Raw genomic sequence first — 18,236 nt, 5'->3', positions numbered from 1 at the left:
ATTCTTTCTTATCACGGATGTTTCTCTCCTTTTCCCTTCCACTCTCTGAAATACATATATCACCTTTAAAGGACAGAACAATGGAGAGTCACCCACAGGTTTTTACAGAGTGCAAGAGCTTGGCAAGGGCATATGTGAAGAAACTGAAAATTGGGTTTCATATTGGAATAATGAAAAAAAAAACTAGTCTAAAATGTTGGAAGGCAAAACAAAGCTGAAAATACTTAATGTCATATTCTACCTTTTCTGGAAGTCTTTTACAGTTCATTCATAAGATAAAAGTAATAATAGACCTATTTCAAAGGGTAGCCATGGAGGTTCACTGAGAAAATAAGAAAATGTATGGTACATGGTAAACAATCAATGAATGTTGGCTACTATCACATTAATTTTCCCCTTGAATTATTCAGGGTATGGACTCTAGTGCCATTTTTAAGTACAATGAGCATTAAATTATTCTTTTGAAGAAATAAGAAAAGACAATTACCATATCACAGTCTAGCACTTAACCCTTTTCCTTTTTCCACCACTAGGCGGCACCACCGACCTATAATAATCTACTCTTCTCCAAACAGGCTCAGCACAGCCAACCTTAGCAATCACCATTGATTAACAAACAACAAAAAAAGATGTCTATTCTAGAAAGTAACTATCCTAAATTATTCCTTTGTTTGAGTCTTTTTATTTCTCTGAATTGCCACTGGCTATTTGGTATAAAATTATGATTTCATTTCAGTGAGTACAAAAAAATGAATCCTTGTTATTTAGGGAACCAATTCAGCCTTTACCTACAAGGATGGGAAAGGGGGATTAACACAGTCGCAATCCACTGCTTTTGTTTTGCAGATGTTTCTTCTGTCACAAGCAAAGCGAACAATTTTCCTTTCATTTCCCAGCCTGCTTTTCTATGACAAGTTGATACGATGTAGTAATTAACTATTAAAATATTGCATTTCATTCACAGGAGCATTACAGACAAACTAATTTAAACCAAGGTCAGGTCTCCAAAGCAGCACAATAACTCTGAAAGCAGGAGAGAGAGAGAAAGAAATGAGAAAATAGGTAAGCAACAGCTGCTATTAAAAGTAACACCAGGCAGCTAAGACTGGTCTGACCACATTCCTAAAAATGTAATTAGCCAAATCCTTCCAGAAATTAAGCCATCAAAATGACATTATAGTACACTTAGAAAATGTATTTACAGAGTGAAAGAGCAGTCATCCTAGCATAGCACTATGTCCTGAGGGGTTCCCTTCTCATAAAGAAAGATGTAGAAGAGAATTCGATAGTGTACTATGAAGAAAGTTCAAACTGTCACAGATATATTTTGTGAAATGCTATTTCTTAATTCCCTCAGCAGTGCAGAAGTTGAGAACGAATTCACTTAATAGGCTGTTTTCTGGTTTCTTTGTCATCTTATGAAATGATAAAAATGACTAGAATCAAAGCTCACCTATTCCCTTTCTAAATAGCAACATTTATTAAAGGGCAATAGCAAGAGAGGCATTGAATTCTACCAATACCACGGAGCTCATTTCTCAGAAAGGTGGGCATTATTGACACCTGACTTCCTTCATAAGGAAAGGGTCAGCTTATCTCCTCCTCATAAATGATTTCAATAAAACAGGATTGCCTTCTGATTGTTTTTGAAGGTCTACAAATGTACAATTTTTGTTTCTATAAGATGCAGCAATACATGAATTTAGTCAAAATGCCTTCTGATAATACGCCCATTTCCCCAAAGGTGACGGTGAACGTCAAGGAGGGGTCCCCAAATAAGGCGGCACAGGTACCAGAAATACAGCATCAAAGCGGAGATGATGTATGGAAAGATTTTTTATTGGCTTTTTAATGACAAATGTGTACTATAAAGTTACCAGAAGGAAGTGTGGTGCTGCCCAGGCGGAGAAATGACAGTGAAAAATAGAGCAGGGCTTCTGAAAGGAGCAGATGGACAAATGGAAAAGGGAGAAGCTGTGTAAACCTAGCAAGGGGAGACAGGGAATGTTAACAATGGTATGGAAACTCCATGATGTGGCCCACAGAGCGTTATCAGACTCACTGGTTCCGCCCATGACGGCTGGAGTGCAGGAGGAAGGTGGTAATCCGGGATGCATTCCCGGAGAGAGCCAGCTCTGAGCCCAGCTGAACAGGAGAGACAGTGCGTATGGAAGACAAGGCTTCCAGGATAGGGGGCTGAGTCTCCAGCACACGTGGTGGCTGATGAGTGGAGGCAGGGGTGGCTGGGATGTTTTGTGTCCAAATAAGAAAGACTGCAAAGACGAATGATTCGATGTTCAGTTCTGTGAGTCACACAGGACTCAGGGTGGCTCTATCTACTTCGGAATCTAAGCCAAGACGATTAACTGTCAGAAATATAATACCATTGACCAAAGTGCGTGAAACCAGATAAGTTATAAATCATAAATTATGGTTCTATTTTTCCTTGATTTATAGGAGAAAGTCTGGGACTTAACGGCACAGCCTTGGATACCAGAAGCAATGTCTTTCTTCAGTCAGTAATCACTACCGATGGCCCCTTCAGTTCCTCCCCTCCCTGTTTGCACATGCTCCTCCTCACATCAGGAATTGGGGCCCGATTCCCAGTGGTGTGCTGGAGCTGACTGGTACAGGTTAGTGAGAGACAACTGTAATATTTTCAGGAAATACACACACCCCTCCTTTGCAAATTAAATACAGCCATTATAAAAATCAAATCACATATTTCACATTAAATGACATTTTAAAAAAGTCATAAATTCTCAAAACTCATCACTTCCTAATTATTTTACTACATTTACTACTATCTATGCTCTTGAGGTTGTTTGCATCTGTCTGATGGAAATAATATATAATGGGATGTTTCTGCACATCTCTTCCCAATCTGTTTTTTGGCGAATAAAATTGTAGTATATTTAATCATGACTTTTTTCTCGTGTGTGTGTGTGTGTGTGTGTGTGTGTGTGTGTGTAAATGCTTAAGATCTATTCTCTTAGCAAATTTCAATTATACAACACAATGTTACCAACAACTACCAATATCACATTGGCACCTTGAACTTGGCCATGGTAACAGTATGCATTTACACTATGAAAACTGGAAACACTACATCTTCAAGCCTGCTTTACTGCTTAGTTGATTGGTTAGTGCAGGTGTTGGCAAATGACTGCCCACTGGCCACATTCAGCACTCTGCGTGTCCCAGTACAGCCTGGGAGCCAAACACTTTCAGAGAGCTGTTATTTTAAGTTCCTACAAAAAATCCTCCATTTTGCCTCCTGGTCCACAAAGTCTAAAATATTTACTGTCTAGCAGCTCTTAACCAAGAAAATTTACTTTGTCTAGACTTAGGGAGGTAATGGAGAAAAAGTTAATTACGCAGGCTAAACTTAAAGTGGATTGTGTGTCTAGCCATCACACTATGAATAGCACAAAAAATGTCCCCAAAACTCCTGAGGACATGTTCTTCTAGTATTTGAAAACTATTCAGCAAGGAAGTCATGTTGTTGACAAGTAGGTGAAATTCAGATAAAAATCTTCGTTTCACTTTCTTGTTATAGAAAATAAAAATATCAGCTACATTATTGTGAAAACAACACTTGTTCAAGGCAACGCAAGAGTTGCACAAAAATTAACTAATTCATTCTGTGAAATTCGATTGATTATATGTAATTTAAAGAGTAAATTATTTGTAAACTGTGTGCTATATATCCTTTATGTCAGATACATGGATAGATAGAAAGATAGATTGATTAACCCCCCCCCCTTCCCCCTGAGAGCTCATCATTAAACATTTCCCAGCACACCACTGCTGGTTGCCCTTTATCATCAATCTGGGCTGACCTTAGAGACTGGCATGAACAATAGAATATGATGGAGGTGATATTCTGAGACATTTTACGTTAGGTCACAAGAAGTGCAGCTTCCACCTGAGTCTCTTAGAAAGTTCGCTCTTATGTCTATCTCTCTTTTCCTCCCTCCCTCCCTCCCTCCCTTTCTTTCTCCCTCACTCCCTCCCTCATCCACTGCACAGTTGTCCAGGGAAGTCAGTAGGGGTTTCTGGACTCTGGGAACCTAAGTGTCACGCTATGAGAAACCCAAGCCAGGTGACAGTCCCCACTGAACTCATAGTGGGTCGCCATCTGACTGCAACAGTGTGAGAAACTGGGCAAGTGCTGCCCAGCTGAACCCAATAAATCTACAGAACTACAAGACCTAATCATCTGTTTTCAGCTTCTGGGTTCTGAGGATGGCTTGCCACACAGCAGTACGTGACTGGAACACCTGTTTATGTTGAGGAGGAGGAGGCAGTGAGGAGGAAGCAAATTGGACTCAACACATCAGGACCTCAAAAACCCCAGGTCAGGATATTGTAGCTCTGTTCTATTCCATGGCCTCGGTGCAAAAGTGGTTGCACAAGCATGTTGGGGTGGGGACCTAATGAAAAGGGGAAATAGTAATCCTATATAATAAAAGGGTAATATGCAAATCGACCGAACAGCAGAATGACTAGTCGCTATGATGTGCACTGACCACCAGGGGGGCAGACACACAATGCAGGAGCTGCCCCTTGGTGGTCAGTGCACTCCCACAGGGCAGTGCTGCTCAGTCAGAAGCCGGCTCATGGCTGGCAAGCATAGAGGCAGTAGCGGGAACCTCTCCCTCCTCCACAGAAGCGCTAAAGATGTCCAATTGCCAGCTTAGGCCCACTCCCCGCCCTCCATTGCACAAATCTCGTGCTCCGGGCCTCTAGTGAGTAATACACACCCACGTTTGCATGTAAGTCTAAATCACACACAGTAATTCTCCACTAGAGATGCAGCAAGTAAAAGACCATGAAATGGAAAACGGACTCTATCCTGTTCATTAACTACCAATGAACCACATATGAGCTTCCTAGAACGTCATACAGATCCTCCCATAGCTTTCTTCCTATGCATAGCGTCAAACAGGCATGTCTAGGTTAGCATCACTTAAAGCCCCCCTCAGCCTCCAGACAAGGCCATGTCATCATCACACCTGATCTCATTACCTCATTCCCACTGCACAGTTGTCCAGGGAAGTCAGTAGGGGTTTCTGGACTCTGAAGAGAATTTATGCCTGGAGCAGGCTCTGCATTTTCTATACTTCCCCTTTTCATCTCTTCTACATCAATGCATTTTTTTTCAGTGTTTCAGAGAGGAGAGGGGACCAGGACACTACCCTATGCCAAAGATTGCACAATGGATAATGATCTCTAAACTCTGGGTCAACATGTGTCGCATTTCTGCTGCAAAATGAAAGCTAGAAAAGCTGTATTGAGGCTTTTTTTTTTTTTTTTTTACTATTTAGGGACATAAATGGCCATTTAAAGAGAAGTATGGCTAGAAGAACAGTTAGATGTGACAGTGTACCTGAGCCAATGAAATGTGAGCTGAAGAGATGGATACTATGTTCAGACTGGACACATAAGAACTTCCCACCTTTGGCCCTCCAAGCTCATTTTCATCATGGCAGAGAGGATAGAGATGTCCGCAAGCAATCTGGGAGCCACGGATTGAAGATAGTCTCTGAATCATTTCTGGCCACCCAACCAGGAACACCAAATTGGATTGCTACATGAACAAAATATGGACAACTTCTCTGTTGAGTGTCTGAGATTTGAGACTTATCTGTTACAGCAACTAGAGCTATCTTAACCAATGCAAGGATCATCATAGTACCTCTTCCTCATGGGGTTGCTGGAGGATTAAATGAGATAATGTTTACAAGTCCTTACTCTACTGTCTGATGCACAGTGAGCGCACATCATCAAATGTTCACTCCTTTCTTAACAAGGAGCAGTTGGCAGACCTGGACCAAAAAAGGAAATGGAGGCACTTAATTAAGAACCTGGAGGAGAGGCTGTATATATTTCTGTTGGTTGGCCAGTTGGCTTTAAAAATCACCTTCAGTGTAAACATTTGGTGTTTTAAAGAATATGCTAATCAAACATAATAAGTGCTTCCCCCCAAGTGTTTCTATGCATTCTATAACAAAATAATATAGGTAAATACTCAGAGGTACTTTCATCCTGAACTCTTAAAAAATCAGAGCTCAAAGAGAAATCACATTTAGTGCTTAAAATTAGTACACTGGATTGCTCACTCTTAAACTCACCAGTTATAATAGTCCAGTGATGCTTCACTGTGGCCTGAGTCACTGTTCCCTGTCAGGGAGGAGGAATGTAACAGAGATCTCAGGAATTCATTCTGGCCTGCCTCTGAAGGGTAAGAGGAAATGCTGGTATTTTCCCCTCTGCAGTGTTCCAGGGTGCAGCTTGGCTGGTAACCTCTGCAGGGCAGAACGCGCTAGCAGTCTGAGTCACTCTACCAGAATGCAGCTCATGTGCTCTGTTCCCGGTTTCAAATGACAGTGTCTGGTCATGAGGAGGCCCTGGGCTGAGAGTGCAGCAGAGCCGCAGAGAGAAAACAGGCGGAATAAAGGAGACAACATTTCAAGAGTTGAAAATCCCCATTTAAAGGAATTGGTTTGAAATAAAACCACATGGTAGCAATAGATAAGATGTGCTTAGCAGGCAACAGGTTCATTCAGATAGTTTTCTTCTTTTCAGTTGTCTGGAAAATGACTACTTTCATCAATAGTGTATGTTATGGGTTGAATTTATATATTCAAGATATTGAGGTCCTAACCTCCAGCACCTCCAAAATGTGACCTTATTTGGAAATAGGGGCAATGTGCAGACAGAACAGTTAAGATGAGGTCATTAGGGTGGGCCCTAATCCAAAATGACTGGTGTTCATGTAAAAAGGGGCAATTTGGACACAGAGACATGCCTAGGGATGATGTGAAGAAGAAGGCAGAAGATGTGTGTGATGCTCTTACCAGCCAAGGACCATCAAAGATCGCCGGCAAACAACCAGGAGGCAGGCGAGAGGCAGGAACGGATTCCCTCTCTCGCAGAGCCTTCAGAAGGAACCAATCCTGCCAACAGCAGATCTTAAACTTCTAGCCTCCCGAACTGTGAGATAGTACGTTTCTGTGTATGTCACCCAGCCTGTGGTGCTTTGTTTTGGCAGCCTGAGAAGACTGGCACAGTATGTATGCAGGAATACATCATAATGCGATTGAGCAAAATAAAAAGGGATCAAGTCATTGCCTGGTCATTGTTCTTTCTGAGGAATGATGCTAATGACTAAAAGCCCTTCAGGAGAGGCTTAGAGGAGGCGTAATACTATCTGGGGTTCGCAAGGGAACCATTCATGCAGTACTACCAGGCACATCCTTAGTTTCTTCAGTGGGACCTCATTCAAATGGAAAGATTTTCCTCTTCCCCTTAGATCTTAATATACTGTTTTTCTAGGGAGTAAACTAGGATGTGCAATCACCACTTCGACCTGCTGGCAAAACAATAAAGGCAAAGTGGGTTCCAGTTCAGCATGTGCTTTAATATCCATAAATTCTCGTCTTTCTTTTTTTTTTTCTGTTTAAGGCTTTATTATTCTTAATGTTTATACTTCTTAGTTTTTAAAATGGATTTTGTTTTTGGCAACTTTTATTTTTCTATAATGGTTCCACCACTAAAATGAAGGACTGAAACAGAATCAAACCCACCTGTGTTTCTCTTGTGATAAATAAACTAGCAAGCAAGGAAAAGGGCACAAAGGATCGGGGACAATGCTAATCACTGAAGTGGAGGCCAATATGTGGTGTGTGCTGTAGTCAGACTCAGAATGCCCCGGGCGGAGGCCATGTGAAATGAGACTATAGTGTCTTTTCTGTGGTCCTAGCTTCTAAGTCCTGTCTGTAAGAAAGGCTAACCCCCGGCCATGTTCCTGATAGGGCCATTTTTTATTCATTGCTCCTCAAAGTCACATTCATTCTGACTTCATATATTGAGCAAAGCATTGAAACTCAGTATTATTATAATTACTTCCTTTCTATGATAGGTCTTTCAATAACTTCTAACTTCTATAACCTTGATTAGATTACAACTATCATTTGTGATCTATGCTACAATAAAAATAAGAGACAAAGGGTTTAGTAGCTTTCTCCCTATAATGAACGTAGAGGGCCATAGTCAACCATCTGTCAAATGCAGTGATTTCTACCTCCCAAACCAATGCTTCAATCTGAAGAACATGCTGTGTATGTTGCAAGGACACAAATCCTTCTAATTTTCTCAATATTTCTACCCAAGAAAATTAACTGGGTCACCAGGCAAATAAAGACCATGACATGTACAACTGTGGAACTGCAGCATTGCAAAGGACCGCTGACAATGTAAGGAATCTTCTTTCTCATTTCCCTGACATGCCACAGGACCTCCAGCTGATTACTTCCCGTGACAACAGCTAGCTATTTGCATTTTGGGACAGCTGGATGAGCAGTACTATCTACAAATATGTGAGCCATACTTCACTTATTGTATGTCAGCCTTCAGCCATAATTATCTGGAAAAAATGAATCGGGAAGCCACAAAGAGGATTGACTTAGATGCACAGCTAGGTGGCTTTGCTTTTCTAGCTATTTAAATTCAAAAGGAAATAAAAATCAGATATCAAAGGAACAAATTTCAGACAATATGTACTAAATACCTACTATGTGTCCAGCACTGGGCCAGGAAATTAAAGGGAGATCAACTCAAAGATCACTAACCTCAATTCACTTAAAATATTGTCTGACTATAATTAAATATATGAAACAAGTTCAAATTAATGAAAGAGATAGTACAGTATAAGACCCAAGTTGGCCACTTAGACTAAATTTTGCAAGAGTTCAGAGGGTGGTTATTAAAAAAAATGGAGAACTTATAAGCATCATCATGAAGTAACACAGTCTTGACCATACTTTGTAGAACAAGTGAGACTTATAAAGTCATAGGAATTAAGACTATTTTTTTGAGAATATATCTAGAGTTAAAGGGCAATTAGACAGCTGTTCCAAAACACACAAAATAAAATAGTGTTGATCCTGTCACTATTTTAAAAAGTGAGGACCCGGGAATGGGAAAGGAATGCTGAAATGTAGTCAAGTAAGAGAAGGAACTGGGGAAATGCCACTGCATCTCAGGATAAGCTGCTGGGAAAACCAAACCTTGCCCTAAACTTGGGGATTTTTCTAACTGACAGATTTAATAAACAATGTGCATTTCATCTTTCAGAGAAGATACAGAATGTTACCGAGTTCCTTTGCTGTTTCTCAGTCATCTTTAATATCTCCATTCTGCACAAGTGAAAAGTTCCCATTCGGCTGATTAGAGTTTAATCTGTGTACCCTCTTTATATCTTCCCATAAAATCATACAGCACTTCCAAGATGTACTTAACCCCCTGATTGATTACTGAGCCTCTGTGTAAATACTGTCAAGATTAAGATGATCATTTTATCACTTTTTCAGCTTGATAAACATTTACAGTTTAACATGTCTGACAAAGCCATTTGTATACCCCTATAATATAAATGAAGGTACATTAAAGCTATGGTAAGTCTACAATACTAATAGCCTTCAAGTACTTTGCTAACTACAGACAGTTTCCTAAGCAATTACAAGATGTTCTATGTTAATTTAGGATGAAATTCCAAACAAGGCATTTAAAACCTAATAAGATGCTATTAAATGAAGGGAGACAGGGAGGGAGGAAAGAGAAAGAAAACCCTAAGGCTTGAACTAGGAGAAATGATTTTCAGAGCTACTGACCCTTGCAAGATACACGTTTTCCTTGGACTTTTAGACACAAAACAGATTTCTAATTGAAGGTGATTATCTAGTTACTACATCCCAAATTGCATGTATTTCTTGTTTTGAGTTACATCAACATCTAATTATATGAAGCACTGATCAGTTTGAAAGTCCATAAAAACTGGTGAGTTTCTACATACAATGAGAATGTGTTCTATAAACTATGAGACACTATATAACCACCATGCCTGATTATCTTAAGTGACAATAGTTGCCTCCTGGTACTCATGTGGATCCAAGAACTGAATTACAATATCAATCAACAGGGAATACATTAAAGAAATCACAGAAAAAAAACCAACAACACCTGGTTTGCTCTTGGGTTTTCTGAGGTGTGGACACCTAGATGCATGCCTGCTATTCCCTAGAAATATACATATTGATACAGTCACCGTTACCATGAGGAAAAAATAAAAGTATAGCAACATACAATTAAAACCAAAGACAAATTTCTATGCTGCAATTTTTATCTCCATCAATATGACTTGAGAGCTAAGTGCCTCAGACAGAGGTGGGTAGTTTGACCAAGGCAATATTTATAATAATAAAAGGGTAATATGCTAATTAGACAGGACAACCTTCCAGACAAAGCCGGGTCCCGGGTGCCTGAGGGAAGCCAGGCCTACTCTTGCATGAATTTCGTGTATCAGGCCTCTAGTAACAATATAAAGAAATACACAAAGTTCTGCACAGCACAAGTGTGCCTCTGTAAAATATAATTCCCATTAGTGAGGTTAGTTAAGATTAACACACAAGTCATTGAAAATCCCCAAAGTAGACAAAGGATAATTTACCAAGGAAGCACACAAAGACTAGAGTAGCATTCACTCTGAGTCATTCATTGAAGGGATTGGAAGGAGGGTCTTATTAATACTTGAGATGTCACCATTGGTTACCAAAATGATACGTATCCAATCAGCTTACAAAGGTCAAAGGACAGCTTATTTTCTTAACAATTCAGGGCAGCACACAGAACAAAAAGCAAACCAGAAGTGAATCCAACCAAGTGTATAATTATTGCTATCAAACAGGTTATACTCACACATACACGTGCATATGTGAGGTATTGTTTTACTGAGATGAATCAACAGCACTCATCGACATAGTATAGTGTTTTCACCCCAAATAATAACCTGCATTTCTAATCAAACCTATTGCAAAGAAGTATTCACAGCAAAAGCCAAACACTGACTTATGTGGTGGAGAGCACTGCACCCCAGGTTCTCAGACGCCATCGTGGAAATCCTATCATTGCCAAAAAGCATTCCCTCCCTTACCTCCAGGGACATGTTCACGGTACTGATGGCCACTTTTATTTCTCCATCTGTCAGTTCTTTTAGGTCCTTCAACATTGTCTGTTCAATACTTAAACCTGTGGATGAGAAGGGAAAACAGTATGTTACATTTGGGGAACTTTTTTTTCTAGTAATTTCAAGGAATGATAAATTATTTATCCTGTTAATTTCAATATTTCCCCACTAATAATGCTTTTATCCATCATAAACACACACACACACACAAACACACACACACACTAAAGCAAAAATCACAATAGTGACAATATTTGCATCATTTAGGATCCCAGCAGGTAAAAGAATTCACCACACACACACACACACACACACACACACATTAAGGCAAAAATCACATTAGTGACAATATTTGCATCATTTAGGATTTTAGCAGGTAAAAGAATTCACCCCCATAATCCAAAAGAAGATTCTTTAGTGGCAGGGCACTCACAGAGCTGTGGGCAGGACTGAGAGTGAGAATAAACCATGGTGAGCACCCAGAAGCTGGCAAAGGGACATGGGAAGGAAGCAGAGGTCTGGACCTGCAGAAGAGGGGCTGCCGGAGACAGCGCCAAACCAGGAAGGGAGCCGGGAAGGAATAAGATAGCCTCTCTTCTTCCGGAGACCCTCATGCCCCACCTGTTACTAATTCCTCCCATTAACCAAACCCAATCAGAAGGCAATAATCTTCAGGGAGCCCAGAGCAAACAAGGCCTGAGGATACAATGGAGGGAGATGGGCAAACAAAAACTATCATATTCATTACTCGGCAATCTAGCCAAATAATACCTAACAAGGCCATACTTTGCTTTCTGGATTCATTTGGGTGAGCCCCAGGTTTTCTAGTATAATTTTATTAAAAATGCACTTTATAAAAGTGACCCATAAAACTGTCATAATTAAGCTGGTCCCCCTTGTAATAGGCTCTGACATAGGAGATACCGAATTACTTAAACGATGGGAGAAATCATCTGAAATGGTGAAATGATCCGGACTGCATAGTTGTGGTTGGCTGACCAATGTGTTTCAATGAAGTCCATGGCCAAAACACAGGAAAAGGGTCTGGCTTGACATTTAATAACCTCGCCCTCCAGATACCGAATTACTTAAACGATGGGAGAAATCATCTGGAATGGTGAAATGATCCGGACTGCATAGGTGTGATTGGCTGACCAATGTGTTTCTATGAAGTCTATGGCCAAAACACAGGAAAGGGTCTGGCTTGACATTTAATAACCTCGCCCTCGGTTAGTATATCTGACTAGAACTATCCTCTTGGGAAGAAGACCCATCAGAAAGCCCAGCACAGCACATACATCCTTCCCAGATGCATGAAGACACCAGAGTTGATCACTTGCCTTCCTCCCAGTTTAGAACGCAGTCAATCACAGCAGTCTGGGAAACACGTACTAAATATGTTTCTTTGACTCGAAGACTGAAAGGCTGCATTCTATCATACTGCGGTATGAAATGATTTATAGACTATGTTGTGACATTGAAAGTTCGGCCTAGTTTTAAAGATGAATGACAAAATGCACACCGTCGTGCAGCTATGCATACCGTATTGCCACACAGGTGCATCGGTAACAGAGAGTGTGGAACGCACAGGGTCCCACCCACAATTGCCACTGCAGTGAGCCCAGCATGACGCTCAACCAGCAGCACCTGTATCTCCTTTCCTGGGGGCTTTCTCTGGCCACCAGAGGCTGCTCTGGGGGAACTGACAGCCCCAGGGACTGAGTAGCCATCAATATCCCAGGGATATTGGTAAATGTTAAACAATCAGCAACAAAAGCCAATTTGTAGTACATGTAATATCTGTCAATTTCTCTGGTGTCAATACGTCTACAGAGCGAATGCTGTCATGCTGCCAAACTAAGACCGACCAACTCACAAAATCCCTGAAGCTAACCATCAGCTCCTGGAGCTCCCACAGCAAGTTCCAACACACCACTTCGCGTGCTCGCTCCTGGGGTGGGATAACCCTGAGGTGCAAGTTTATACTCTTTCCCAGGGCTTCCTAGTTGGATGAAGGCCTGATTGCCCATGGAGCTAACTCCATCCCCTGTCAGTGTTCTCTGGGGTCACATCTCCAATAAACTGCTTTGCCTCAGGCCCTGCCCCTGGGCAATTCCAAACTAAGGAAGAAAGCTTTGCACCTCAAAGGTAGGTTGTCTGGGTATACATCCTGGCCTGGCCACCTGGCAGCTGTGTGTGATGATGCTAAAGCAACGAGGCCTCTCTGTGCTCCAGTGTTCTCACCTAGAAATTGGGGATAATAACAGCACCTGACAGGGTTGTCTCGGGGAGTCGGTGAGGAATCCATGCAGTTATGCCATCGGAACCTTGTGTATCTTAGGCACTCAATGGATTGTAGCTATTTTTTATTATTATTATTATTATTATTATCATTATTATTATTATAAAACAACTGATCCAGGGAATCCGCTGTACTGATAAAGCCTAGACTTGGAGAACAATTCTATCTACTCAGCTGTCTCCTCTTTTATTCTATTTTCTAAAATTAATTGATTTATAAAACCTCACCGTGCTTGATATTGCTCAGGAGGGAGATTTCATGTCATCATCTAGGGTGAGCATGTGAATTAGCCACACACCCAGACACGAAGGCCTCAGAGGACAGCCTGCCTGCAGGCTGCCTGCTTCCAGGTGAGCCGACACCAGGTGCCTGGAAATTGTCCACAAGTGTGAACAGGGAACAAAGCGCAGGCGCAGTCAAATTCACCTTCTGGGGCCTGGCAGCACTTCATACCGCACACCAGCCCTTCTCGGAGCTGCGGCAGAGCCGGGACGGTCACTCACCTTGGGCCCCGGGGTGGCTCTCCTGCAGCACGGTGATGATGTCCTCTCTGGGAGGTAAGCTAGGGAACTTTTCTTCCAGGATGGAAAGAACTTCCTCCTGCTTCTCTGAGATCTTCTCGGATTCCATGGTCATGTACTTGAAAAGGATGCTACCTACAAGGCAGGAATAAAAACAGCCTTAAACGTTCCACCCAAGCCAGGAAGTGGCCAGGAACAGCAGTGTTTGCTGGCCCCTCCACCTCTGCTTCCACTTGCCGTTTCTTGCTGGAGCAGGGCCCTCCACAGTGTAGCATTCAAGAGGTAATTTTTAGAAAATCCACTGGTTACCATCTGCCCTCTCTCATTTTCTCCGGATATTAATCTCTACAACTTAACTGACCATCACACGCTCTATGCAACAGTTTTATGGATAAAGGAACAAAATATATAGCTTTTCCCCATCCCACACAAATACATAAAAATGGTAAATGTTGGTTTTACATGATTTCAGAATGAAAGATAATGGTAAGCCCAGCCAGCATGGCTCAGTGGTTGAACATTGACCTATGAACTAGGTCACAGTTCAATTCCTGGTCGGGGCATATGCCCAGGTTGTGGGCTCAGTCCCCAGTGAGGGGCATGCAGGAAGCAGCCAATGAATGATTCTTTCTCATCATTGATGTTTCTCTCTCTCCCTTTTTTCCCCCTCTCTGAAATACCTCTCTCTCTCTCTCTCTCTCTCTCTCTCTCTCTCTCTCTCTTTCTGCGTTATTTATTTCTTAAAGTGTACACCAAGTCCAGCCAGAATAAAGCTTTTCCTATTGCATTTCAACTGCAGTAAGACGATGCTGGAAGGAGAAAGTCCCCCTTCTTCATCCAGTTTTTTGATATGACATTTATATTTGCTAATAACATAGCTTCTAAATATGTAAAGCAAAAATGGACAAAATGGGATGAAGAGAGATAAATATACAGTCACAATGGGAAATTTTAACACATTTCTCTCACCAACTCTAAAAACCAGTAGAAAAAGTGTATAAAGATGTAGAATATTTGAGCAACCTGAACAACAAATTTGACTTAATTCACATATATTGAACATTGCTATCAATGATAACAAATGAAACATTTACTCAGATTGATCATCTGTTGGGGCATAAATCAAATCTTAACAAATTTCAAAGCATTTCAATTAGTTATATTCTGTGACCACCACATGAACAGTCTGAAAATCATAATAAAACAAAACCTAGAAAATTTCCAAATCTTTGAAAACTAAACAATGCACTTCCAAATAACTCATGGTAAAAGAAGAAATCACAGTCTTATATAATAAAAAGGTAATATGCAAATTGACCCTAACGGCAGAACAACCGGGAATGACTGGTTGCTATGACGCATAGAGACCACCAGGGGGCAGATGCTCAACACAGGAGCTGCCCCCTGGTGATCAGTGCGCTCCCACAGGGGGAGCTCCACTCAGCCACAAGCCAGGCTGACAGCTGAGAGCCCAGCATCGGTGGCGGGAGCCTCTCCTGCCTCCTAGGCAGCACTAAGAATGTCCAACTGTGGCTTAGACCCACTCCCTGCAGGCCTAACAGTCGGACATCCCCTGAGGGATCCCAGGCTGCCAGAGGGATGTCTGACTGCCAGCTTAGGCCCAATCCCCTGGGGAGCAGGCCTAAGACAGCAGGTGGACATCCCCCGAGGGCTCCCAGGCTGCAAGAGGGCTCAGGCCGGGCTGAGGAACCCTCCGAGTGCACAAATTTTTGTGAACTGGGCCTCTAGTGTAAAATATATGTTAATTGAATGATAAAGAAAATATGACATTTAAACTTGTGGAATGTAACTAAAGCTGTGCTCTGAGGAAATTTTATAGCCTTAAAAGCATAAGATATTAAAAGAAAACCCAGCCCTGGCCAGTGTTTCTCAGTGGTCAGAGCATAGGCCCATGCACCAAAGGGTCTCGGGTTTCATTCCAGGTCAAGGGTACATACCTGGGTTGCAGGTTCCGTCCCTGGCCTTGGTTGGGGTGTGTGCAGGAGGCAACCAATTTATGTGACACTCTCACATCAGTATTTCTCTCTCTTCCTACTTCACTTTCTAAAAATCAACTGAAAAATGTCCTTGGGTGAGGACTAACAACAAAAACAACAAATTTAAAAAAAATAAAACCCAGAAAGTTCAACTAAAAAATGTAGAAGGAAGGATATAATAAAGATAAGAGCAAAACGTAAAGGCATAGGAGACAAACACATATGAAGAAAATTAATAAAACCAAAAGTTGACTCCTTGAAAAGATTAATATAAAGAGTTTTGGAAGGACGAAGTTAAAAATCTGGATGTTTCTTTTTTTTATTTAAAAATAAATCCAGCCCTAACTGGTTTGGCTCAGTGGATAGAGTGTCAGCCTGCGGACTGAAGGGTCCCAGGTTCGATTCTGGTCAAGGGCATGTACCTTGGTTGCGGGCACATCCCCAGTAGTGGGTGTACAGGAGGCAGCTGATCGATGTTTCTACCTCTCTATCCCTCTCCCTTCCTCTCTGTAAAAAAATCAATAAAATATATTTTAAAAATAATAATAAAAATAAAAATCATTCTATAGTTTAATACCCATAGTCCCAAACATTTAAGAAAGAAATATACTAATTTTACACAAATTCCTCCAAAGAATAAAAAGAACACTTCCCAAATTATTTCTTGGATTCAGCATAATCTTGACACCAATATTCAATAGAGACATCACAAGAAAGAAGAATTAGAGGCAAGCCTCTCATAAACACAGATTTTAAAAAATATTTTAAACTAGTTCCAAATCAAATTAGCAATATATAATGGGATATCATATAGTCGCCAGATAGAGATTTCCTAGAAATTCAAGGACAAATTAACATTCAAAAAGTAATCAACATAACCTGCTCTACTAATAGAATAAAAGAGAAAAAATCATGATCACCTTAAATGATGGCAATAGTAAAACTACTTAATAAAAGACAAGATTTAATCCTTATATACTAGTAAAATCTCAGCCAAGTAGAAATAGAAGACAACGTCTTTATTTTGATGAAAGCATTTATAAAAATCAAGTACAGAAAGCAAACATTATATTTAATTGTGAAGTATTGAAAGCCTTCCACCTTAAATCCAAATGAGACAAGGATGCCTGCAATGGAATAAACACATCTTTCCTCAGAGATTATTTATTTGTGTCTGTAAAAAAATCAAAGAATCTACAAATGAGCTTAAAATAGTAAGTAAATTTAGCAAGTTGGACATAAGTTTAATAACACAAAATGTGTATTTCTATAAATAATAACAACTTGAAAATCAAATTTAAATATTAAAAAAACTGTAATCACATCAAAATATAAGATACATAGGAATTTAAAAATGTGCCTGGCTTACAGTCAAACCAATAGCCCAATTTCTTTTACTTGAGGATCTTAATTTTTAAAATACATACTATAGAAAAGGGATACTCAGAAGTTAATCTAACAGATACTGCACTAAACAGAGTCCTACAGAATAATTCAGTGAAAAGAGATTGACACTGGTTGATGATGAATTGTGACTTGACAATTAGAAAGGAGATGATGTACTAACACAGATGGAGAAAAATAATGAGCATCAAAAAGACAGTCACCATACTCTGAGATGTGTCTACTGCGTAAGAAAAGCTATGGCCCAAATTTATCCAAGAGACTCATCTGGAGAAATTTTTATTCTTCACATTAGAGACCCATGCAACTACACACTTAGTTGCCTATCAGTATCAGGATATACAGTAGCCAAAGGCACCTCTTTACAAAATCAAACCTGCTTTTGGAGTAAGTTGATCTAACCTCCAGCAAATTCTGCAGAACTCAAAAACTACTTAAGTCCCTACACTGTACCCAAAAGCATCCCAGCTACTCACAGGCCAGAGGGAATTAACAACAAGCAACAGAGAAAGCAATTATTATAAAATAGTAACAAACATTTCATTCCATTAGGAAAAAGTCAACCGCAATCTTCTTTGTTGAAAAGAATGGAGAAGTGAAGGACCACTTGCCAAAAGCAATTGCAATACATTAATATTAAACATGAGCTAACGAAGCCAGAAGTTGTTTGGGGAAAACCTTCACCACAGTAAAGGCATATTCTGCAGGATAAATTCTTAGCAGAAAAGAAGGGACTTAAATCTTGTTTCTTGTTTCACCTGGGACAGATTTTTTTTCATACAGAAGCAAAAACATGAAAGAATGAATAATAGAGGGAGGGAAAGAGGAAGGAAAAAAATATAGAAAATACAACTTAGCTCACATTTTTAGCTGAAAAGGGATGAAAAAAATAAACATTATTCAAGTGCTTAATAATCTTATAAATTTTAAATGTCTGATTTTAATAAGGCTTATCTTCGTACAGCAGAAGAATTAACTAACAC

General features: G+C 40.4%; 1 protein-coding gene across 1 annotated transcript in view; it reads right to left on the bottom strand.

Annotated features, from left to right (window-relative positions):
• The window catches only part of PRUNE2 (prune homolog 2 (Drosophila)), a 211,639-nt gene that overhangs the window by 137,425 nt on the left and 55,978 nt on the right, over window positions 1-18,236 (bottom strand). The window contains exons 5-6 of the mRNA XM_014541265.1: window positions 13,835-13,987; window positions 10,997-11,091 (exon numbers count right to left, since the gene is read on the bottom strand). Coding sequence (XP_014396751.1) covers window positions 10,997-11,091; window positions 13,835-13,987 — 248 coding nt within the window. The remainder of the gene's footprint in view (window positions 1-10,996; window positions 11,092-13,834; window positions 13,988-18,236) is intronic.

This window comes from Myotis brandtii, unplaced genomic scaffold (assembly GCF_000412655.1).
Source record: "Myotis brandtii unplaced genomic scaffold, ASM41265v1 scaffold266, whole genome shotgun sequence".
NCBI lineage: Eukaryota > Metazoa > Chordata > Mammalia > Chiroptera > Vespertilionidae > Myotis > Myotis brandtii.
The sequence above is the reverse complement of the archived record's forward strand: the minus strand, read 5'-3'. Positions and strand labels throughout refer to the sequence as shown.